General features: G+C 46.2%; 6 protein-coding genes across 6 annotated transcripts; 2 read left to right on the top strand and 4 right to left on the bottom strand.

Moving 5' to 3' along the window:
- Positions 1-4,239: 4,239 nt before the first annotated feature.
- Positions 4,240-4,604, top strand: PHALS_13560 (uncharacterized protein; the record flags this gene model as incomplete). The annotated part of the gene is made up of 2 exons (XM_024729342.1): positions 4,240-4,403; positions 4,487-4,604. 2 exons carry the CDS (start codon positions 4,240-4,242, stop codon positions 4,602-4,604), a joined length of 282 nt encoding a protein of 93 aa, XP_024579729.1.
- A 661-nt stretch (positions 4,605-5,265) lies between these two features.
- Positions 5,266-5,578, bottom strand: PHALS_13559 (uncharacterized protein; the record flags this gene model as incomplete). The annotated part of the gene is made up of 2 exons (XM_024729341.1): positions 5,266-5,335; positions 5,412-5,578. The coding sequence occupies 2 exons, from the start codon at positions 5,576-5,578 to the stop codon at positions 5,266-5,268; spliced, it is 237 nt and encodes a 78-aa protein (XP_024579728.1).
- A 1,398-nt stretch (positions 5,579-6,976) lies between these two features.
- PHALS_13558 (Phosphatidylinositol transfer protein SEC14 and related proteins) lies at positions 6,977-9,232 on the bottom strand (the record flags this gene model as incomplete). The annotated part of the gene is made up of 3 exons (XM_024729340.1): positions 6,977-7,227; positions 7,287-7,301; positions 7,366-9,232. 3 exons carry the CDS (start codon positions 9,230-9,232, stop codon positions 6,977-6,979), a joined length of 2,133 nt encoding a protein of 710 aa, XP_024579727.1.
- Positions 9,233-9,377: 145 nt separating this feature from the next.
- Positions 9,378-11,442, bottom strand: PHALS_13557 (tubulin--tyrosine ligase-like protein 12; the record flags this gene model as incomplete). Its single annotated transcript, XM_024729339.1, has 5 exons — positions 9,378-10,194; positions 10,260-10,461; positions 10,523-10,818; positions 10,948-11,283; positions 11,354-11,442. The coding sequence occupies 5 exons, from the start codon at positions 11,440-11,442 to the stop codon at positions 9,378-9,380; spliced, it is 1,740 nt and encodes a 579-aa protein (XP_024579726.1).
- Positions 11,443-11,543: 101 nt separating this feature from the next.
- PHALS_13556 (uncharacterized protein) lies at positions 11,544-15,971 on the top strand (the record flags this gene model as incomplete). The annotated part of the gene is made up of 8 exons (XM_024729338.1): positions 11,544-12,265; positions 12,324-12,438; positions 12,501-12,733; positions 12,813-13,344; positions 13,409-13,583; positions 13,642-13,699; positions 14,199-14,374; positions 14,455-15,971. 8 exons carry the CDS (start codon positions 11,544-11,546, stop codon positions 15,969-15,971), a joined length of 3,528 nt encoding a protein of 1,175 aa, XP_024579725.1.
- Positions 15,972-16,059: 88 nt separating this feature from the next.
- On the bottom strand, positions 16,060-22,947 carry PHALS_13555 (u5 small nuclear ribonucleoprotein 200 kda helicase-like; the record flags this gene model as incomplete). Its single annotated transcript, XM_024729337.1, has 2 exons — positions 16,060-22,166; positions 22,290-22,947. The coding sequence occupies 2 exons, from the start codon at positions 22,945-22,947 to the stop codon at positions 16,060-16,062; spliced, it is 6,765 nt and encodes a 2,254-aa protein (XP_024579724.1).
- Positions 22,948-25,133: the final 2,186 nt, after the last annotated feature.

Genomic DNA, 25,133 nt, shown 5'->3' with positions numbered 1-25,133 from the left:
CATGAGCAAGCTCATAGTCTAGTCTGCGTGACAACGCATCAGCCAAAGCATTCTGCTTCCCCGGCTAATACTTCACCTCGAATTTATATTCCAAGGATAGCCATCTCGACATCCTCTGCGAGAGGTGGAGCAACTGACTTGCAGTGCGTAACGACGCATGATCTGTGTAGATCACAAACGGCTTGGAGCCGAGCAGGTGGACCCTGAACTTGACAAGTGCATACTTCATCACAAGTAGCTCCTATTCATGATCTTGGTAGTTCTTCTCCACAGCTTTGAGCTGTCGAGATTCGAACGCGATTACCCGATCTCACCCCTCAGGCGTCTGCTTGCATCAGTGCACAGCCGATGGCAAAGTCTGAAGCGTCAAAGACGACGCTGAAAGAACGATCGGGTTTTTGCAGTGCCAGTATTGGTCCATGCAGGAGCGGCTCCGAAACTTGAGCATCGCTCAGTGGGTTACGTGCCACTCTAAAATCAGCCCGCGAGACAGGCTCGGAAATTTCTGTCCAGTGCACCGTTAGTGTCTACGAACTCGGACATTCCAATGTCTAGCACGTTGACCGTCTCGGGCCAGTGCTCTTGCCAATAGCGCTTTTGTCTCCTGGTAGAGGTGGGTTCATGACTCGCCAAAGCTTCAACAGAAGACGTGCGCGTAGCGCCCAAGGTCTTTGACCTCCAATCAATACATGCCTCCTGCTGTTCCAACCGTGCCATACCAAGGATAAGGTCATACCTTGCATTTAAGTCTAAGACTAAGCAAGGCTATACGCTATCGAAGTCAAGAAACTCACAGGAACCCTCGGCACAGTGACACAAGTCCCCGCCGCTACGCGAACAGTGACAATATCGCTCACCCGCGCTTCCAGCGACTCAGCATACATCTGAGTTCCTTCAATCGTGGAGCGTCGAGCATAATTGCACGACGCCTTGGAATCGATCAGGATCTTTCATGGCTTCTCAAAGTCCTTAACGGTCACTTTTACGACCAGCAAGCCTGGCTTGCATTTACGGTCCGTGTTTAAGATATGGGGCTCTTTGGAGCTGGGCTCTAATGACCACCACCTCTTTAAGGATCAACAAAGCTTAGTTCTTTCCCAATAGGGCACCTGGGTTTTCTCGTTTCCCCGCGACAAAAAAGACTGGTCAGAAGGGAACCTCGGTTCGATCAACCATTACGCGCCCTGCGCAGGGGACAACCAGTCCGAAGGTGACGGGTGTCTCCAAGACAATACACCGTCGGGTGTTGAAATGCTGCTTGACAGCTCGGAGCTCCCCTTTCTCTTTCTCAGCATATCTGAGAATTATTGACTCAGGCCCGCTCGACGTGCCTTGAGGGTGTGCATTCTAACCAAGCCATGCCGACTAAAAGTTGAATTCGGCATTCAATGCCACATTCACCGCTTCTTCAAAAGAAGACGGTTGCACACGGAAGACTTCCATTCTGGTCACGCCAGTGCAAAGGGCCTCTATAAGACGGTCACAGCGACCGCGTCGGAGAAAAGATCGGCTGCCATCCGGCAATGAGAGTTCTCAACGCTTGGACAAAGTCCACCAACTTCTTCTTGCCTGTCGGGCGGCAAGGAATCACGATCACACTCGATATGACTGGTTAGTCGAGGAGAATACTCGCAAAAGCTGACGCTTCAGCTCCTTCCAGGATGGAATCGCCGCTTCTAACGAAGTACCGCACGTCAGTGCCCATTCTCGCACTCGGCGCCCGAGCTTGGAGATAGCTAGCGCAATGCGCTTTGTTCGTTCTGAAGCATGGCGGATGACATAGCCATCTCGGTCTCTCTTATCCAGAGCAGGAGTTTCTCTCTATTCTTATCCTCAAAGGTCTTAACACTCACGATGAGCGGCCTGGGTTTGGAGGGGTCATCCGTTGGCGACGGTAGCTTCATGGACGCAGTCGATGCGGACATCTTTTTCTCTAATTGCTCTAGTAGAGCATTTTCATAGTTCAAATACACCTCTTGGCGCGCGCTAATCGCTTCGATTCCTTGCGAAGCAATGTGTTACACGCCCTCAGGGCCAAGCAGGGACATCAGCTTTTTAAGCCGATCCATACCCTGGGGCAAATAGAGGAATTAATTTATCCTCACAGAGGATCAGTCGTAACGACCTAGGCGTAGATTGACCAACAAGTGCTAGTAAGTGCAGCGGACTGCTGTAGCTCTTTGCTTAGAGGAAGCTAAGCTAAGGTCACCAACCTAACGTTTTTTACAAGAAACAGTACGAGTGTAGCGGATCGCAATCCGCTACCTTCAAGAGTTCCTACGACCTTGACCAAGGCAAATAAGCTCTTCCGTTCAAAATTGAAACTGTATTTTTTGTTTTTTTTGCGTCCGGGCCGCCTTTATTCAAAAGCTTAGGAATTCCTACTTACATAGTAAAACCTAATCAATATGCATAACTACTGGTAGATCCGCCTTGTAGTGGCTTCTTGTTCCGCTGTAGCCACACCATTGTGTGATTACACCAACTTGTGCAATCCACATCTTTCTACAGTCACACCATCTTGTGTGACCCACCCCTGTATACCAGGGTACGTGCAACCCCGTTACATGCTTGGCAACCAGAAACCTTCTCTTTTCCTCCTCAGAATAGTCGAGTCGATCCCCTCTGGCGCGAGCTCCCACTAACACTAGACCCTCTGGCTTTACTGACAAAAAATTGTGCCCGACTCACACTGCAGCATTCATCGCTTTGTCGAAAGTGGTAGGGGTGGACGTGAAAGGTCCCGATGCGATGTAAGCCCCGCTCATTCGAGGGCCATCCATAAAATTGGTATCTGTTTACGCCTCCGGAAGAAGGTCTGACGACATTGCGGTGATAAGTGTCATTCATTCATGGAAATAATCTACCAGTTCTCGACTCTCTTGACGGATTTTAATAAATACAAATGCACCTATTATCACAAGTCAAGCGGTGTGAATACCCGCGACGCTACCGCTTCAAAATCGATGGTAAGAAGGTCTTTTTTATTGTGGTACTTCATGTTCGTACTCATTCTTGGATGGAGACTACTACTATAGGGACCACGAGTGTGACGCGCTGTTGATTCATTTTGTAGTATGGCCAAATGAAATTTTTTCAGGTCTATCAGGTACCCTTGCTTAGGGTGATCGGTTTTTTCTATCCTGGTGCCAGCTGTGCTCCTACCAGTGGCCAGTTGGGGTGCTCTTGGCGGTGTCTCTTCACCGCGTTCACATAGCTGGTGAGCGCCTCCGTGCGAGTGAGTCTCGCTTCTTGTCCTTTGAAAACATTTTTATCACTTCGAGATCAACAACAAACACAACCTTACCAAGTAGTTCTGATGGTCCCGAAAGATATAGTCAAGCATCACATGGTCCACCCTTTGAACGTATATACTTCTTACGACTCAGTAATGTGATGAACCAGAAGATCTTACAGGTGGTGCGTACCTGACACTGATAAAGCGTTGACTGTATAGTCTGCGTAAATAACGCACAGAATTTTTGTTTTTTCGCTTCGCCCGGGTGGGTTACCAAAGGCCTTAAGTAAATAAACTTAATTTGCTTTACTGCTTAAACAATAGGACATACTTTGAATAAGCTCTATCTCAATTAGGCTGAATATATACGTTAAAATATATCCAATAAGTATACTTGGTATGAAGCTACCAGTCCTATCACTTCACAGACCTCTTCTTTACAGTGTCCGCCATTATACAAAGGCGTTCTGTGCATTATGTAAAATTGTGCAACGTACAGAAGGGCAAGGTGTAAGTACAATTTCAAATAGCTAGAAATCTGATACGTACTTTTGATAGTGTATGTCACCTGAACACTAGGCGGCAAGCTCAAAAGTGATCTTTGTTTTAGCGTTAGAATCCTGGTTCAGAGAACTTCTAATGCTACGTGTACGTAATATGCAATACTATTGGCTAATATGCATTTGTTCCTATCCAACGAGTGTGTTCTGGAATGCCTCGGACTGTTTACTGTCCTTCTTGTTTCGATAATCTTTTTTCTTGCATATTTTAAAATCTCCTTGGATGCTTCGTACACGTTAATCTACGCACGGTTGATTGGTTACATTCTCCCGCCTTAGTTGTTGAGTCCTTGCCTCCAAGTCCTTCAACAACGACTTCCAATGTGACACATGGAAAAGATTTACTCGCTCTCCCACGTGTCCTCGTCTTCTGGATAGCCTGCCTATTTCACGAGAAACTGTCGTCTCCCTTTGACTGTATCCATCTTCCGTAGGGCTTCGATGACGTACGTAGGTTTGTTTTGCTGCACCACAACAGGTGTGCTCTTTTGCTGCGGTCTTCCTTCGAATGCGCTTGAGTTGGCTGGACACTTCTTCAGTTGCTCCACGCTGAACACTTTGTTCATGAATCGCATGGATTCTGGCAACTCCAATCGATACACCAGGTCCGACAGCTTCTCGAGAATTTTGAACGGTCCAATGAATCTGGCTAAACGTTTATTGCTGCTGTTGTCTTGATCTCGTACAGCGTAATGAATGGTGATGTTCTTCGGGTTGAGCAGTACCTATTGTCCAACCTCGAAGCTCTCGTTGCGTCGCTTGCGATCGTAGTATCGTTTCTGCTGCTCCTAAGCTGCTTGGAGTGATCGCTGCGCCAATTCGATGCCGTCTTGCCTCCTTGTTGTGAATCTGTTTGCCAGCTCGTTTGCAATCTCCAAAATGCCCATCAGACTTCATGGTGTTCGTCCCGCATCCACTTTGAAGGGACTGAACCCGCTGGATGACGATGTCAGAGTTGCGTGTGCATACTCTATGGTCGCCAACCACTTCCGATCTTCGCCATGATACGACACGAGACAACGCAGGGAGCCTTCCAGCGTTCGATTCTGTCTCTCCGTTTGCCCGTCAGCTTGTGCTCGGTGAGCCACTGTCATCGATAGTTTGACGCCTATCCTTTCCATGAGTCCTCTCCAGAATGTTAATACGAAATTTGGGTCTCTATCCGAGATGATCTGCTTCGGCAGTCCAAAGTATCTCACCATATGACTGAAAAACAGTTTGGCCGTTTCGTGAGCTGTTAATGTCTGCTTGGTCGGAATGTAAACAGCTTTCTTGGATAGTCTACAAACCACTACAAGTATCGAGTCGCATCCCTCGGACTCTGGGAGTCCGGTGATGAAGTCCATGCTGACCGAATCCCAAAACCCTTCTGAAATCGCGATCGGTTGCATCATTCCTTGCTTCTTCTGGCTCGGAGTCTTGTACCGCATGCACGTCTTGCACGTTCGCACATACGACTTGATGTCTTCAAGCATGCTCTTCCACCAGAACCACATCTTGACAGCGTTGGCGGTTCGCTCGATGCCTGTGTGCGCTGCTGTCAGGTCGTCGTAATGGTTGGTCAGTATTGCCAGCTTCAGCTCTCGACTTTCGGGCACACACAGCGGGCTCACCTGGTTGAGATGCGGAAAATCAGTCCATCTTTTACTGTGAAGATGGTCGTGTCTCCTCTGCCTTCCATTATCTTGGTATAGAACTCGTTTTTCTTGTATGCTCGCTCAAACTTCTCTCTCGTGCCCTTCTCCAACTCTGCGGGACGTTTGTTCGCCTTGAGCACCATTCTCTTCTCTTCTTTGTTTTTTCGTATCCTTTCTACTTTGGTAGGCTCTGCACTCCATATATCAAGCTCATGTCTCTCCTCGACACCGAGTTGAGTGTGTGTTTGAACTTCTCCATATGGATGCAAATTGATTTCTTGTCTCAGCTCAAAGTCGTACTCGGCAAAGAAGACACAATATCTGCGTAGGAAGGGATGAACCGTCGATGATAGTCCGCGAGTCCCAATAACCTCTGCAATTCTTTCGTACTCGTCGGTGCCGGTCACTCTTGGATTGCCTGCACCTTTTTCGGTACGAAATCTAGCTCTACATCATATCCGCTGAATGACACTCATCGCCCGGTCTGTGCTTAGATATGTCACCAAACTTGTTTCTCGCAAATCAATACAGACATTCATGATCATTTTGATTTGACTGTACCGCTATTCTACGCGCCACCGCAGTTGCGAGTGAGTTCAAATACTTGGTCAGGTCTTCAGCGTGTAGAATATTTTTCGAATGTGCATCAAGCTACATGTTCGCCGTTCATTCCGAAACAGAGAATCTTTGTCCTTGCGCCAATTTTGGCGCATGGATTGTCGTCGCGTTATCTTTGTTTGTGTAGTTAATAAATGCTTTTCGGTCCTTACATGTGCTCTGTCAATGACCCATGTCTTAGCTGCAAATCCTTTGGCGTTTGATTGGTCATGGCACGTATCATGAGCGCCCACCCGCACTGACGTCTTTGCGTGGTATGTAGCCTTTCCCTTGCCACAATCGCGGCGCACTTTAAACGGATTTTCAGTCGTTCACGATGCATCTTCGTTGGGGTCTTCGCATCTATTTTGCCCCCAGAAACGCAGTGGATTTTTCGGCACGCATTGACTCCTTTGCTATATTTCAAAGAAGCTGGATGCCCTGATTTAATCTATTTGTAATTTTCAAATTTTCGGATCTGCTAGTATAAATATAGACTCTTAGAATTGATGCTCTCTAGATATATATCTCCGTGTCAAATTTGATTCGTAGCATAATTTTGCTGAATGTTTTATGCTAATAAATTCTTTAATTTCATTTTGACTAATGGAGTCGTCAATGAGTTTTCGAGGCATTCATCGCTTTGTAACTTTTGATGCAGGATAAGAAATCATTATAAATGGAGTCGACTACCCGTCATTCAAGCACAGCGATAGCGAAGCAAGCTGAAATTTACGTTCTGCATCACACAAAATACAGGAATGAACCCTGCCACTAACACGTAAGCGCTTACATAATTAGTATCCGCGACTATCGTTGCTATGATGCTCTGACTTTCGTAACAACACTTTTAAGTAGCACATAAGCATACACGCCATCGAATGCCACAATTTCAAATTTATTTGAGAATGAGAGACAAGGTCTATCCTGAGCGAGCTATGAAGTCAATGCTTAATCGGCTTTCGTTTCAGAATGTCTTCGATGGGGTTAGTATCGGAAGTTCCTTCCACACTATTCACGTGCGCCATAAGTTTAAACAGCAGATCCTCCTCTTCAGACGTGCCATTGCTCGTTCCACCATATTCAACAGGAATATTCTCCACCGGAATGCGTTCGGACAGAGCCTCGAGAATTTTCTTCTTTCCGCGCACAATAATCACCTTCTCACGAGTCACGTCGTCTACCATCCCTTTAACTGTATTCCAAATCACACTAAACCATGACGGCACATTAATCACGTAAATGTACGCGCACCGTTCTGGGTAATGCCTACTCGACACCGAAGCAGCCTTACGAACGTATTCAACGGCTTCGCCCGCAAAGTCTGAGATACCGATTCCTTCTACATCCAAAACTGAAATTCCCTTACAGTTATCATCCTGCTCAATTACTTGCCACAAAAACTCCGTGATCACGAGGTAGTTATGCATGAGATCGTCTAGTGTGAGACCAGCATTCTTCAAAGCGTTTAAGTTGATCATTCCTGGCTTTTCATAGTACACAGGCTCACCTTTCTTGCCGCGTTTGTGGTAGTAGTGAGGATAATTCTCTTTGATGATGTTGAAATGAGGACTAGGCTTCTCAAGCAATAAGTCCACACCTTGAGCGCGTCGCCACTCCGTGGTCTCGTTGTATCGCTCCAACGCTTTTGCTTCGTCTCCCTTTTCAGCAAGTATAAACCGCATCGGGACTGAACCCGTGGCTTCTAAGGCAGTAATGGAGTGTTCGTTCGTTGATGTTGTTACATTCGAAAGACTCAACCGGCTAATTCTTCCATTGGTGCAGCTTCCTTTCAATGGACCTGAAACGAAGCGGTACTCAGTCACAATAAGCTTTAATGTCCCGTTGGTAGTAGGGCTTGAATAGTCATTGTCATTAACAACTTCTGGTTCATGGACTGGTGGCTGAAAGAGCGCCGAGAAAGGGTGATCCATCTTCACTGCGGCATATAAAGCAGGAAGAATCACCAACACAAACACAACGAGCTCACGACAGAAACCGTCTTCCATTGTGCTAAGAGCACCCCATAGATAGTGAGTTAGCACTGCGTAAGAGATTGCAAAGATAGAAACGGGCACCCTCCGCAGAACGTCGGACACACGGTAGAATAGCACCGTACTGCTCTTGACCTTCGGGACCAAGCGATGACTTTCATTTGTTGCAGTAAAACTTTCGGTCACTGTTAGCGGCGCAGTTCCCGTAAGTTGGACGACGAGCATGCCAGGTCCATTCCGTAGTGGCAATTCAAAAACTGACTCATGTTCATCTTGATTTGATCTAAGAGGCTTGGCATGCTGCTGTACTTTTGAGTGCAAAACCGCACCAGAAAGCATTGCTTCCGCTCCATTCGACAAACGAAATAAAATGTCTGCCATTTTTTTGATACCGACATTTGCGTCATCCGTCCTTTTTGCCATGCTCATCAGCAATGCAGAAGGCAAAGCAATCTTCTGTCCGTATTGATAAGACGTAATAAGCTTATTGAGCATAGAAATTTGCTCAATTTTGGGTTTTGTTGGCCAAATGGAGAACCTCAGTTCTGTGCCTCTGCCATCGCAGCAAATGTAACCCCCGACAATTCGACTAGTAGGCTTCTTAAAATTGCTAAGCCTTTTGTTGAACATTTGTGAGTGGCGATTCGACTCGACTACCGTAATAGCTACGTTTGTATCACCAAAGTACACTGGGCTCGACTCTGTCTCGGGATACTCCGACATTGACAATTTGTCCGATGTTGACGATGCCGAAAAGGACGCTCTGATTGTTGATCTTTCTACCTTGTTTACTTTGTCCTTTTTGCTACTTTTAATCACTCCGACACCCTCTGGTACCTTCGTAAAACAGACAAAAATTTCGCCAGGTACACCGCGCGGTCTCGGCCCCACATAGCCCGTAATGCCACCCGTCTTATTGTTCCAAACCATGCCGTGTTGATTCACAAGAACCAATGGCTCTCCGTAAAGAACATTTTCCCCGTGAGATCGTTGATCACTCGGATGTAACACAAGAAACTCATCCTCTGTGAAAAGCTGCTGAAGTTTGGGGCCAAGCGGTGGCACGCAACTCAAGATACCGTGACGTCCATTTTTTTCGTAAAAGCCAATACCTGAATCCAATACAGCGACCGTATTGTCTTCTATGTAAGCAGAATAAGTCGCTAGCCTCACCTTTTGGCCGTACCGCAGAATGTGGGCGTCCATAACTAAAAATGACGAAATTCTATTCAGGGCGATTATAGACTACACGCTAAAAATGTGTATAAAACTGTTCAGCGAGTCAGCAATTACATGTATTGTGGTATAATCCAAAGTAAAACGAGTCAAATCTTGAGAGAGTATATATATATTAAAGACGTGTGCAGCCATGCACAGTCTCGTCGGGACGGTCAAGCAGCAGAACGTTCATGAGATCGTTATAAAAATGCGGAAAGTATTTGCAAGCACGTGTGCAATCTGGCTGAAAATTTGTTTCCAAAATAATTGGTCGCAAACGCTCACTACCAGTCTCTTCATCAGCTTCCCAAGAGAGCATTATATCTACACCGTAAAGCGCACGCGACTTTGTACAGCGACCGAGCCCAAGTGGAGGAGGCTGAGCTGTGGCGAACTCAAACATCTGCTTAATACTGGTACAGATATCAATAAACATAGTAGCCCAGTTCTCGCTCGGGTACTCAGATTCGAACCTCTCGATAAATTCAGAATTGTCCATGATTCGAACAGCAAAGTCAGAGTAGTTCATGACAGTAAAATGCTTTTCAAAGTCATGAAAGTTGTCCATAGTAAACTCTTTGTTTGCAATACGCAGCCAGTACACACCACTCAAGTAGAGCTCTAACGGCTCCGTTGACTTGACCATCACAAGAAACCGAATGTCAAACTTGCGCTGGTCAATCAATAACGGACGATGAATGTACTTGCACGCAATCTTAGGTCCAGTTTCAGCCAGACGCGCTATGTGTGGCGCATTCTGCGCAATGCACGTGTCTATTGAGCGCGCCATGTTCCAGGGTTTGCAAATCCAATAATTTGCTTCGTCATAACCGTTACCATTTCTGCGAGCGACAAGGTCTCGTTGAATAAATTGGCTGATAAGCTCGGGGAGCTCACTGGTCATGTTGTAAGTCTCAGCGAGCCAGTTAGGCCGCACACCACCGTTTTGCCTGGACAACAAGTGACATGATGTTGACAAGGCAAAAAGGATGGCACAATATCACGACTTACGTACAGCTTGCATACTTCATAAAGCAGGTCCTTGCAAGTAAGAATTTTTTCGTTTGGAAACTGGTTGATGATCTGCACGTTGTCATTGGTGGTATATTTGGGAAAATCTTTCAAATGACGAGTCAGCCACACAACTTGGGCCTCGTCTTCATTATCCACGAGCGTAAAGTGTGGGTGAGTCAAGTGCGTGTGCATTAACTTTGAATCTGTAGTGTGATGATGTCAATCGCGGAAAGAGGGTAGATAAAGCAGACCAATACAACTAACCGGAACATATACGAAGCGGGCCCGATTTTGTCACGATGGTGGAAAGCAATACCGATGCAACGGGCGTCTCAGGATATGGGGGCGTCTCTGAGTCACGGCTGACGCTGTTGTAAAATCTTGCACGGGCGTTTTCTAGTGTATCTTGCTTCTTGCGTGCAGCAATACTTTTTTCAAGTTCAATTAGATGCGGACTGTCAACGGTTCCGGGCTCATAGAACAAGGCAGTAAGAAGTGCAGTGTGCATTACGACATCCGATGCGAACTCTGGAAAGTAATCCCGCGATAAAAAGTCCCCGCTTTTGATATAGTTTACAGTCCATACGAGCGAAAAAGCGCATTGAGATGGACCAAAATAAAACGGAACCATACGAACGTTTGGCACATTATTATGCTCAATGGCATTTCCAACTTCATCCATGACGTACCAGATCGAAGACGCGTCCTCAGGTTTCGCGTTGCCAAGACGGTACGTGTTGGCGTTACGCCACACGCGATCAGCAACAGCATCCACACGCTCATTTTTATCTAGTCCTTTTAATTGCATCATTTTCTCCATGCGGTCCAGCAGCTTTGGCACAGCTGTCAGCTGCTCGCGTATCTTGTCAGCTGTGAACGTCCAAGCGTGGTCAACCAGAAAAATCGCTTCATCTGAATCAGGTTGCATTCGCGCCAAGTCCACATCATCCCGCACAACAGCGCGAAATTCTCCATCCAAATCTCGAGCTAGATAAAAAAAATCACCCGCATCGAATACTTCGTGTCTGACGCCATGTTACCAAACAACACGCTGTCACTAAAATTAGTTGAGTGAAATTGCACAAACCACCTTACTTCAGTTTGTAGTATGCCATTGGCCATAGACGCTCGGGAACTTGCGCCGCCACCAGCTGCGCCTGGTGCTGGTGGAGAAACGTCTCCATCTCCTATCCAGTCACCTACTTCATCATGTGCGTACTTAAGCTTTTGTGTTTAGTGACTCTTAAGTACGGTACGTAAATTTTTCATTTGGACAACATAAAGCATGAACGAAGCACGTGAAAATTTTCGCGACAAAGGGTACTCTGTTGACTTAAGCTCTTTGTTTCACCAGACCAAACGTCCATGCGCCGAAGATACTACAGTCGAGAATGATATGAAGATTACCGATGAGTCCAGTGCAAACGCAAGTCCTCAAAACAATTTGACATTACCTTCGACCGTTGCTAGTCCGTGGCGTCTTCCAAGAAATCAAACGCTGATGGAAATTCAGACATATCTCAATGAGCAACTGCAGCACGTGATGGCTTTATCTTCAATGTTTGGACCACGCTATCATGGTCCAGAGAATGACACAAGACGGTATCTTACGAGGGCGAATGATGCAAAAGATGATATCGAGAAAGTTTGTACACTCGATTTAACCGAGGTACGGAGTCTTACGGCTGTGGAAGCAATGCAACAGACAGAGGAGCAGATAAAGGCTGAATGTGAAGTTAGAGAACTTATGGACTTGGTGAGTTATCTTCTTTATGTGTTGAATCGCGAGCTGGACCATCAAAACCAATTGAGTGAGAATTTAAGCAGAGCTGAGAAATTACTGGAGAGAAAAAACAATATTGTCCAGGCGCTGACTGCAGATCTTAAGACTATTAAACGAGATCTGGCTTTGAGAGAAAATTCATACAGGGCAAAAGAACAAGATTTTATTGCTGAGAGAAAATCGTTGCAGACAACGAAGAAAACACTAGAAATGAGCTGCGCACGGTACAGTTTTAATATCGAATGTAGACGATGGAACCACTGATAAGGCTAATAAATGCAGGTTGCAGGGCGTAGAGACAGCATTTAAAGCGCACCTTAAAAGAAAAGACGTGGAATATTCGCGGCTCAGAAAAAAACTGGAGGACGTTATTGTGCGTGCTGCTAAAGAGAAACAGGTGCGTAAATGTTAATATCATTTGTGATGTTGGAGTTGACAAACGACGACCATTGTTTTTAGGGTATAGCAATAACAAAGGTGCTTAATGGAGCCCGCGAGCTGAAGAAAGCTTCAAGCGCTAATTTATCTAAGGAAAGCATGCTTACATGCCAAATTTTAGATAATCTCGAGCGAAAGAAAGCTGAGCTTTTGCTGGACTACGAAGCTCTGGCAAAAAGCTATGATACAGTGCAGAACCATTTGGCATCATTGACGTCGCAGTATAAGAAAGCTGTCAGACTTTTTCTTGCTCAGTAAGCTGATAATCCTGCTTTGTGCTGCTGTCTGTATCGTTGTGTACATTCTCTCACATTGATTCGAATTTGTGTTCAGAAAAAATTTTGTTGCTGATGCTGAAGAGCTCAACAAACTAGCCAGTTCTCCAATTGATGACTTTGTTCCGACGCCATTTAATATGGCTACGAAAAATAGTATCCCTGGCTATATTTTCGCAGCGATGGAGGTCTTGCAGGAAAAGCTGAAGCAGCTAGAACACGTTATTCGTAATGAAGTGCCATATGCCGAGGCAAAGAACGACAAAGAGGTTATAAAACGATTACAAGAAAAGCTGGACGACGCACACAGCATTATTAACGATCAAGATCAGCTACTGCAAGCATCTTTGATACCGCACGCTCCGAATACTAAAGTTTGCGACGGAAAAATCCAATATGGGGCAAAATGGGTTGAATTGAAGAATGCTACCTTTGAAGGCAGTATTAGAAGCTCCCCTGATGCAGTTATTGAAGAAGAGGTGAAACAGGAAAAATATGAGCTAGCATTGATCCGTCAAAATTTGGAGAAGGAACGTCAACTTTTGCAAGAGCAAGCTGTTAAACTTGACAAGGACCGTTTAGAATTTGAGGTGAGGATGTCCATGAATATATGTGCCGCGAATGTCTTCATATGCCTGCCTCGTCTGTTTGCAGATCACCAAACGTGATCAATTTTTTGGGTACTCAAGAGATGCTGCTCTGCCTCAAAACTGTGAGCAGACATCGCCATCCCTGAACCATGGCGCAAGATCCTCACTGAAGCGACAACGTCGAGCGCAGCACTTAGAAGTCGAAAATTCACACTCTTCTTTTGACATACCAATTTCTGGTACGTTCGCGAAATGATCTCTCTGCTTGGTAAAATCTAACTACTTTCTGTTAAATAGCTACACCAGACACAGCGGCTTTGCTCCAAAAAATCGGAGTCAATGTCCCCATTGAAAAGTAAATTATCAGGCATTTTATGAAAAGGTCCTAAAGCAGGGAAGGGTCAAGAAAATGATGCATTAATCGAAGTATTTAATGGAATAACGTGAAGTGCTGCGTCACGCAAATGACGGTGTACAATACAAGACATTGTTTGTTAGCGCTGTTAATGATACACTATCGAGTATACCCACATTCCTGATCAAGTACGGTATCAAGGTAAGTCCTTTCGTCTCGACGAAATTGTTCTATCGAGATTATTAGCCCAATAACCAACAGCAAAAATTGCTCGTTTCGGGGTGATAAAGATGCTGAGGAGGTCCAAGCGGCAAAAAGCGCTGTTTAGAAAGTTGTGCACGCAGTCGCTTAGTAACAAGGAAAATAATTTTTGCACCAAGCAAATGCTCGCCAATGAAGTTGTATATTTTTCTCAAAGCAGCTTGTAAGCTTTTCTTACGTCAATCTCTTGTGTAGATAAAAATCACAAAGACTTGTCTGCCGCTTCACATAACAGTAGGTCGTTCGCCCTATCTGCCAAGCATTTCGGTGCTGTCTGTGTTTGTGTTTGGTCGCACGATTGCAAACTCAACGGCATGATAACAAATCCAACGCGAATGACTTTTTGTGGACTGTCGAGTTTTTTTAAGACTGAGAACTGGCGACTACTTTGGATTCTCCAGTCGGATGGGTACAGTAAGAAATCCCAGTACTGATTCGAAAGTCAGGATCGTACGTGACCAATCTATACACGTGGTGTAGCGGATTTGTCACAGGGGCTGGTCAGATTGGCAAGGAAAGGGCAAGCAATCAGGTTAACAGCATAGACGAGACGACTTCCCATCTGGCGCTGCAATCAGGAGCCACTTTCGATTCCCTCAAATTGGCAGCAATCACGGCAACGGATAAGATGACCTTTTGTGTCGGGAAAGAGGACGCTATGGAATGGTGGGATGACAGATGTGAGGCTGAAATGGACGAAAAGGACCCTCTTTATGACACTTTTGATGAAGAAACTGAGTCACTGGCCATTTCGTTCTCAATGAAGTCGCAGCAGGACTTGTCACGAGAATTCTTGTGGAATGGCACGAGCGAGAAAGATAGAGGCCAGGAAGCTAGCGCACTGCAGCTCATGTTGCCGCCTATTCAGGTTGATACATGTGCTAATTGCAGCTTACAGTGGAACCTCATCTCACCATGCTCCGATTCTGCGTCGCCGTGTCCTTCAGTGACGGCAACGTTCGCCAGCGCATCACATTTGTCTCCTGAAAGCCACTCATGGATCTCCAAGGACGAGCTCGAAAGCATAAATGCGAGAGTTATAGCAGCGAAGGAGGTCGCAAACGAACAAGCTTCCGTAAAGAGTGACGAGGGGGGGGCAGAAGAGCCGATACCGTGCCAGTCTGACACTGAAATCTCATTACCTGTGAATAAAACATTAGCAAAACCGCATACGACCAATAGTGCAGTCGGGTCAAGTGACACATACATTGAGCTAGCAAACGATACAAGCGATATCAATGACGAAGCTGATTTCCAGGTCTCAGCACGACAATCGAGTCTGTCTTCCCATGAAACGATAAATGCAGATTGGAGACGACAGAATGTTCGGACCTGTCCATTTTCATGTGTAAGGACTGCTGGGATGCCAGTTGCACTACCGCATGTTACTTCTAGGCTTCAAAACGAAAGCGTTGGTCATGAAGACAACGGTGACTTTTCCAGTGATGACGAGGATTTCATACCTGAGCTTCATTGTCATCGTGCGTCGGAAGCGAAACCTTTTGTAACTTGTCGATGGCGACGAATGAAAAACGGTACGCCTACAAATAATCGATTAAGCATGAGCTTTAAGAGTCAAGCAATGATGACGAAGCGCTTACTGGAGGCAAAAAGCAAATTAAACAGCGGGATTCGCCTATTGCGCTCGGGCTTAATTGCATCCACCGTTGAAAGTGAAAAGAGCCACCTAGATAGTTTTGTCTGCGAAGAAATTAAAAGCGTATGGGATGGCCAGCATCAAGAACTTACCTCTTTATCCGACATCTTAACACAACCAAGGTTTAAAGATACTGCTGGCGGCTGTAGTATGGACCCTGTCACAGCACCTCTTCCCCCAACTCGCAAACAGCAAGTGCGTGCTAGTGTAATCAAGGCTGCAAAGCTCGTTAATGATGCGTCGGCGAAGGCTGCACGCAAGCTTAAGTCGCGTAGTGATCGTGCAGCACACCTCACGAGGCAAAAATTTGCCAGTGAAACAGAAGAAGAGGATAATGAATTGTTTATTTCGTAAGTCGATGCACTTTTCACTCCCGATTTTTAACTAGACAGGTGATTTGAAGGGATGAATTGTAAGTCAAGTTACTATACTTGAATGCAGCCTAGTTGTCCTTGTCAGTTTCTTCTTCGTCTGTATCCTCACCTCGAGCAACAATAATTTTAACCTCATTCTCCAGATCACAACCCGCGTAGCCATCGCAGATTACGTACAACTGGAAATTATGGGCACCAATTTCATGAGGAGCAGCAAACTGAAGTGACACATTGGCTCGAGAGCTCGCGAAAGGCACTCGTTTGATGCCCAGCAGCGTATTTTTGTTCGGGTCGCCGAGCACTACCCACCAATTTTCGGCTTTTTTTACGGGGTAATGGCACGCATTTACCAGACCCAACTCCTTAGCTGCATCGCCTTCGTCACTTTCCTCATCAGCGGCGTCATCACGATCAAGCTGCACCATGATGCTCACCGTCGAGCCCTGCGGCACATTTTCGCCGTCTTTTTCCACCTTCACCTGCACTGTCACATCCGGATACGCGTTACAAAACTTAGCAACGACTGACATTTTCTGTGTGTCTAGAGGCAACAATTTGGTGCGGGCATCTTCATCCATACTTAAGATATCGACAGGAGTCTCCACCTCCTCTTCCAGTTGCATTTCACCCAGACTTCGGAGCGTTTCCTTGGTAAAGAATGGAATTTGTAGCAAAGGTGACTCGCTACTCCATTGGGCTTGCACAACCATCTGCGCAAGGTCCATTGCTGCTAGCGCAGGTTTGAGCCAGCCGTTTGAGCTGATGACATCAACCATGGCGTGCAGTAGGCGAATGGCATGCCGCAGAATGAAATTTAGATCTTGGCGTAGCGCAGGGCTCAAATGGTCGTGCTGCTTACTAAAGTGGACTTGCAACAATACATTTGTCTTTACATGGGCTTGTCCATAATCACCACCAGCGGCTACTGGAAACTTAAGATGCTTAGCAAGAGTTTCTAGCTTCTTATCTTCACCATGTCGACTAGGCAGGTCGCTAAACTCGGAAGCAGACGATAGTATTATCAGAAGTGCGCGCATTTTTGAGTCCGCCTTCAAGCTGCATGCAAATAGTTCAATCGTCGTGTACTTGATATAATAATAAGCGGCAATCATGCCCAGGTTCAAGGGCACAAGACGCTCCTCACCTTCACCTTCGTCGTCCTCTTCTCCATCCACGACTTGGATACAACGTGACTCCTCTAAAGCATTTATACTTGTCTCAACGAGCTCAGATAAATGGTCGGACAAATGTACGTTTGTTGCGCCTTGCAGGTTGTAATAGTTAGGATTTTTCATAAAGCGACGATACATGAAGGTCCACGTGAGGTAATCAACTGCATCCTGCTTGCTTTCAATCGTTTTTGTCACAATCTCAGCATTTAAGTGATCGCATAAAAAGTGTTCAAGTTGCGACTCTGCAGGCAACGGATCGTACAGAAACTGAGCATAGAACTTTTTCTTCGTAGCATGACAAAACAATATGCACTTGACAGCAGCTGAGGAAGCATGATTTGCAAATTTCGTCATGTGAAACACATCAGCGAGCTGATAGTCAACATACCGATGCTCTCGACCGTCATAGTATTGCGTGCCCATTATTACCACCATAAACGCACTTATCTGCACGCTTCTGAGCTCCCACGCCAGAGACTGAGGGACCACCAGCACCTGAAGTTTGCCCGCCGCAAAGCAATCAATTACATACTCATGATTCCGGGACGAAATTGTATCAGCACAAAATCCTACGCCGTTTTCCATGGTATGCCGCAAAGCTGCGTCTTCCGATGGCAACTCAACCGCACCATTTACTGATTGAGTCACAAATTTATGCGGATCATTCTCAGCCAGCGCGAAAGTGATCAAGTCAATCGCACTTAACTGGGCCTGCTTGGCAGAGGGTACAAAGACTACAACAGGCTTCCTCTCTGCTTGGTTCGCGATAGTGTTGTATAATGGTCTTGCCATCGCCAGCATACGGGACGAGAAGTCGTTAATTTCAAATCCCTGAACGCGAATCTCTAAAGGCTGTGGACGAACGTTGGGATGGAAGTTGAAAATGCCATCAGGCACACTTGCACCAAGCCACTCGCCAACATCTCGAGCGTTTGCTAAGGAGTTGCTCAAAGCCAAAATCCGCATACGCCTACCCTGCTCACCAGCTTCTGTCTTTTTCTTCTCCATATCAGCTGCTATAAATCGCATTCTCGACATCACCACTTCAATTGTGGGACCATACTCCCCACCACCCACAAAATGAGCCTCGTCCAAAAGGAGCAGACTGATGCTTTGAATGCGTTTCCGCTGCTTCCAGCGTCGAGACAGAACATCCCATTGCGTAGGTGTCGCCAGTAAAATATTTGCACATGCTAGTAAACGCAAATCTGCGGTAGAATCTCCTGTGAGCTCCACGACATTTTGTCGCCAAAAACCTTCTTCCCCAAACTTAGCATTCCAATCATCAAACTTCTGGTGACACATCGACTCTTTAGGAGTCAAGTACACGATCAAGTGATCACCAAACTCATCGCTCTTTGAGTCAGGCTGGCCCAAAGAGAGCAGAGTTTTCATTATAGCCAATTCTGCGAGCACGCCCTTACCACTTCCTGGTGGAGATCCAATGAAAAGATTGCTTTCGGACTCTAGTAAACGTGGCAATACTTGTGTTTGCGTTGGATTAAAACGTTTAAACCGCCAAGGGTTCGGAACGTTGTGCGAGTTCGATAGCGATTTTAGCACAGCTTCTGCCGTCGTCTTGTTGCCCCTGACCAGCTTTAAAAGGATGTTGTTGACAAAAAGAGGCTGAAGATCAAGCAGTTCAGTTGGGGGCGCGTTTTTTTGTGGTAAAATGAGCTTGTGAAACGATACCGGCAGTGAGCTTTCGCAATGGATCCACTTGTCTGATATGACCTTGATATAGTACAGCGGTGCCAAGGGCTCGAACAACGGCATCGTGAAACTTAGATACATTTCTTGTGAGGCAAAGCGACGCTTAATGAGCAACCATTCGTAGTGAAGTATAGTCTCGCCGTCCACATCCTCAACAAACACCCAAAAGCCTTCCGCATTACCATGAACCTCCCGGTTAAACTCAAAATCAGGTGTCACAACCAAGTCCACCTTCAGCATTGAGCGAGTGATCGGCTGTACGTGAGCTGAGAGCTCAAGTTTAGGAAACTGATGAATTATTTTATAGAGCTGCTTACCATACTGCGGGTTATTAATGAGCTGACCTAGATCAGCAGGTTCCAGGTCATTGTACTTTTCCCACGAGATGTCCTTCTTCTCAATTCGTTTCAAAATTGTCTTTGAAATAGCAGGAGCAAATTGACGAAGAGGAGAATGTGAGAGCCACATACGTTTGTCTACCATTTTGCAGAAGCTAAGCATTCGCTCGGCCAGCGATGCCCAGCTTCGATTTAAACAAATTTCAAATAGTGCTCGGAAAATACGCGCTGCTGATTGATGTATGTGAGCCATGTCCGCCAAAAGAGCAAATCCATCCAGCTTCAGACGCGAAATGTAAGCTTGCAGCAAAACGTTCACCTTGGCCGAACCACTTCCAGCAACCACATTGCCAAGGGCAGAAGACATCAACGACTCCTTTACAGGTACAGGCACACGTTCCAGTAGCTTCACAAGCTCTAGCTTTTCTTCTGATCGGACGATCACATACTTAAACTCATTCGAGAGCGAGAAAAGCCGCAAAATCTCAATGTCTGACATGTGCGGTTTGAGATACTCGTTGTAAGTGCTGATCGAGTCGTGTGCAATGTAGTAATGACTGGCCACACGACCGAGGGCGGTTGTCTGGAACAATCCTGAGCGTCGTTCGTACTTGATTAAGTTGTGCTTTGCCAACAACGTTGCCGCAGAGTGAACTAAGTCTATACGGTACTGCAGAAGTGTTGGATCAGTATTGCGGAAATCAATGGAGATGCCGTAAAGTGTTGGGTTACGCAGCATTCTGATGAACAAATAGGTATACCCCAGCCACGTTGCTGCTTGTGTCACATTCTGCACGCTACCGACTACAATCTCAGCGTTCAAATTGTCAGCTAGCTTGCCCATCATTTGTGATTCGACTGGAAGCTGCTGGTTCATCAGTGACAAGTAGTAGGTCAAATGCGAGTGTTGTGTAATAATGATGCCCTCTCCTTGCGTGTCAAATTGAACGCGACCGGCACGACCCAGCATCTGCAAAATGTCCAATGGACTAAGCTCACACCAATCACCCTTTTCAGCATTGTAAACTTGCGTGCCCTTAATTATTACCGTGTGCGCCGGTAGATTAATACCCCACGCTAGCGTTGACGTACTGACCAGTACCTTTAAATGACCGTCAGCAAACGTATTTTCCACTAATGAACGGTCCTGTCGCTTCATGCCAGCGTGGTGGATACCGAATCCATACGGAAGAAGGTCCTTGAGATCATCATTGCGCTCAATCTTTTCAGCTTCCTGTAAGAGAACTTCGCTGGATGCCGAATTTGGTTTGATCAGACGGGCAAGTGTGTCATTCTCCACAAACAAATCTCGCAAGGCCTGAGCTGTCGACGCAGTCTCTTTTCGAGAATGTACGAAAATAAGCACTTGATTATCTAACTCTGCTTGTTCCAGAACCTTGTCGTAGCAGATTGCGTTCATCAATACAAATCGCTTGACTGCCTTCTTCTCTATGATACCAATATACTGCTGTTGCAGAGGTACAGGACGGTAACTTGAATCAAAGTAGAACAGTCCCTTCGCAGGGTCCACGCGAAGAAATGCTGCAACGTCTTCATAGTTTGGCAGCGTAGCCGACAACCCCACCAGACGTACCATTTGCTGAGTTATTTCCACATTTCGAATCGTGCGCGCGACTAATGCTTCTAACACGGGGCCACGAGTGTCGTGAAGCAGGTGAATTTCATCAATGATTATTAAGCGCACGAGCTGAGTGTATGTTCGATCATCCCCGGACTTTCGGGTGATTATATCCCACTTTTCGGGCGTAGTAACGATAATTTGAGTGTCAAACAATTGCTCTCGGGATAAGTTCTGATCACCCGACAATTCTCGCACTTGCATGTTATATGCGCTTGACAATCGCGCAGAAAGGTTAAGCACCACTTCTTGCACCAAGGCTTTCATGGGAGCCACGTATACAATCTTAAACGAATTCAGGTCGATCTCACCGGTCTCTGGATCACGAGCCTTCATAATCTCATGCAAAATCGTTAGCATGGCAACATTTGTTTTACCAGCACCTGTCGGAGCACACAAAAGCAAATTTTCACTCGATTCGAAAGCTACGGGAAACATCTTTGATTGCACGCGGTTTAACGAATCCATGCCTTTAAACGCGTCATGAGCCCATTTGGGAAGCGTCGAGATTTTTATACGCGTCTTCTCTTCAGCTGCAGACAGTTTTGTGCGAACGGCAGGAACGTGGACTTCTTCATATCCCTTCTTTTGTGCGCGCCACGTACCTTCCGGAAGACGGCACTCACGATTACTCATCAAATGGCCACCTTCTTGAAAGGCAAGTGATTCAACATCAACATAGTGTTGCGGTTTGTTTGTCTCTGCATTTATTCCTTCTTTTGTTAAAGCATCGCTAGACACGCCGTCCATGTCTACATCATTTTCTAACTCGTCACCACAAGCCTGATCGCGCTGCACACCGGGCTTTTGTTGAAGCTTACGCAGCTTGTTGGCCTCGGCGCGAGATGTTGTTTCCATGGCACCCATTCGATCCTGCATCCACGAGTCAGCCGACGCTGTCGTGCGCAATTGATTCAGAATTGTCTGTCCTTCACCGTCATAAAGCGTCTCGTCAACGACCATCTCTTCTTCAATTCTGCGACGCTCTTCATCGTTTTGCGCCTGTTTCAGTTTCGTACAGTAAAGCACCTTGGCTCGATTTTCGAGTAACAACTTGATAAAATCAAATTTGTCGTAATCTAGAAGCAAAACCAACCGGTTCTCGCAGGCACTAAGGTCCCCTCCAGAATCCTTCAAAATAGTCAGCACCTCTTCCGACAGCTTGGAGCTGACCTCAGCATCCTTATAAAACTTGGAGAGCTCACGCTGGAGCCAAAACGCATCTATAGTTTGCACATCCATTCGATACTTAGCGTCCTCATCGTCTTCATTGTCGTAGCCGTCCTTTATTTTCATCGCTTCGCGTCCTTCAGCTGTGATTTCTTCTTCTTCATCGTCTTCCTCATCAGGAATTTCGTCTAAATCCGACTCTTCCTCTTCCTCTTCGTCGTCGAAGACTACGGCCACTCCCATCTCTTTGTCTACTTCTTCGTCACTTTCTAGAGCGGCTGAGTCTTCTCCTTCATCTTTACTTGCTTTCTTCTCCTCATTTCCCGAAAAAAAGTCTGTGATTCGCTTGCCTGCAGCCACTAGCAGACTGAACTTATGTGTTGGGATGGTGTTCAGCAATTTTTGCACTTCCTTGTGTTTCTCATCGTCTTTGTAATTGTCGTTCTTCAAAATAAATAAAACTTCTTCCGCCGCGCCGGCCAGAATCTCGCCTGGTTGGGCACCAAGCTGTTGAGCCACGACACCCAATATCTGCTCGTACGCGTCTTGGCTAGCAGGATTTTTTGGTCTGTACGCAGCCGACTCAAACGCCGAACTTTCCTTTAAGATATTACTCTTGGCAACGGTTTGACCGTCCATCGCCGTATATAGGATGCCGCTTCCTCTATCGTTCGCATCGCCTCGTCGCTTTTTCGTCTTTTGCGTGGTATTCACATCTGTGTCGCCTCTGTTTCGCTTTCGACTGGTCTGTGGTGTGGCTTTCTGGGCGCGGTCGCCCATGCGGTAATTTATTTTGCCAGCAAGCGACTCCACCTCGCCTGTTGGTTCATCAGGCCGTCTGCGCGACTCACTGTCGGCCTGTAGTACCAGATTGGAGTTCTGCTGGTACGCATACTGTCGCGAACGCGCAACCTCTTCCGCCATCAGAACAACCTACAAAGCGGAAGGGCAAGATCGTTGTTCGGGGGGCACCAGCGATTGGTCGATGTTTGTCTAAATAATAACATTTTACTGCTAGTAATTCACATAAAATGGTGTTAGTGGAAGATTTCAGTTTAGCAAATCGGGCAAAGCTTTTGAGAATTTCTAAAAATTCGTGGGGCAGCTTTGCAACAAAGTTGCCGTGCACTTTGCACAACAAAGCTTTGGCTCTAAAAGCTCGCGTTAACAAACGTACAGATGCTGGGTCTGTGTGCTCCTAACAGAAGCGCAACTTAGAGCCTTCACTGTAACTAAGAGTCAAGTTAGCTGTGCTATTTCAAGACGATATATGTTGAGTTTTACTGCTTATCAGAATAATGCTAACTATATACAAGGTACTCTCTTGAAATAAAGCTGTCTAAGTTTAATCGATCTAGACCAACTTGTACCACGGACCCCTCCTTTTTCTTCATAAATACCAATACCTCGACACTTGTAAACACTCCCAATTTCACAAAAGTACAGCGAAAATTCGTACAATTATACTTCCAAATTGTATGAACTAGGTACACAAAAATCACCATGAAACGGGGTTACACGTACCCTGGTATACAAGATTGGGTCACACACGAGTGAGTGCCCGTACAAAGGTGTGGATTACACAAGACGGTGTAATCGCACAATGGTCTGGCTACACTGTAACAAGATGTGGCGAGACAGCCAGTAGTTATGCATTTCGGTAAGGTTTCACTATTTGATTAGGAAAACCAAGAGAATTAGATACAGGCGGCTTTGCTGAAAATAAAACAAATAGAGTTTAAATTTTGAAGGAAAAGTGTATCTGCCTTGGATTAAGGATTCGGGTACTCTTGGAAGTACACTCATACTAATTTAGTATAGAACGTAAGGTCAGTAATCTTAGTAAGCTTCCTCTAAGCAAAGAGCTACGGCAGCCCCTGTAACGGGGTCACACATACCTGGTAACAGGGGTGTGTCACACCAGATAGGCATGGTGTGACCACACCCAAACAAGAATACGGTACGGGGCTGGATAGCCAGTAGTTATACAAGTATTTTGATTTTACTATACATATTTAGGAAGATCTATATATTTAAAATTAGGCGTTTGTCGCAGATAAAAATAAATAATAAATCAGTTTTGAGTTTAAACCAAAGAGTTTATTAGCCTTTGTTAAGGTACTGACTACTCTTGGAGGTAGGGGATTGCGATCCGCTACACTCGTATTGGTTCTTGTAAAGAACAGTAGAACGGTGACCTGAAATTACGCTTCTCTAAGCGCAAAGCTACGGCAGCCCCGCTGCACTTGGTAGCACTTGTAGTCAATCTAGACCTTAGTCGTTTAGACTGATCCTCTGTGAGGAGTGAGGATGGAACAATTTTCCTCTTTGCCCCAGGGCATGCAGGACGGCTTAACAAGCTAATGTCCTTGCTGGGCCCTAAGGGCGTGCAGCACCTTGCTGCGCAAGGCCCCGAGGCAATCGGTGCGCGTCTGAAGGCGTTTTCAAATTACAAAAAGCGCTGCTAGATAACCTGCAGCAGCATATGTCTTCATCATTTGCGTCTATGACGCCACCGTCAGTGACGGATGACTTCCCCGCCCTAAGCCGCTCATGGTGAGCGTTAAGGTCTCTGAGGAAAAAGATGGAGAGAACCTCCTGCTCTGGGTGAGAGAGGTCGAGATGGCCATCGCATCCGCCATGCTCCAGACCCAGCAACAGCGCGTGGCGCTAGCCATCTTAAAGCTCGGTGGTCGAGCGCGAGAATGGGCACTGACGTGCGGCGCTGAAGCTGCAGCTCTCACGAGTGTTCTCGCCACCTAGCCAGGTGTATAGCGTGCAATCGCGTTTCCTTGGTTCGATAGAGCAACAAGGAGTTGGTGGACTTTGTCCAAGAGATGCGCTTTCTCATTGCCGGGATGGCAGCAGATCCCCATCCGGAGGCGGTCACAGTGACCGTCTCCGTGTGCATCCGTATTCAGTAGGCGCGCGGCGACCTACTGGGAAAGGACTGAGTTATGTTAAACCTCAGGGAGGCAAAGGTCAGCAGGCCCAGCCCCGAAAAGCTACGTGCTCTTGAACACGGAACGTGTATGCAAGCCGGGCTTGCTGGTCCTGGAGGTGAATGTAAAGGGCTTCGAGAAGCCATGGAAGCTCCTCATCTCGATACC

Source organism: Plasmopara halstedii (genome assembly GCF_900000015.1).
Source record: "Plasmopara halstedii genome assembly, contig: Scaffold_658, whole genome shotgun sequence".
NCBI lineage: Eukaryota > Oomycota > Peronosporomycetes > Peronosporales > Peronosporaceae > Plasmopara > Plasmopara halstedii.
The sequence above is the reverse complement of the archived record's forward strand: the minus strand, read 5'-3'. Positions and strand labels throughout refer to the sequence as shown.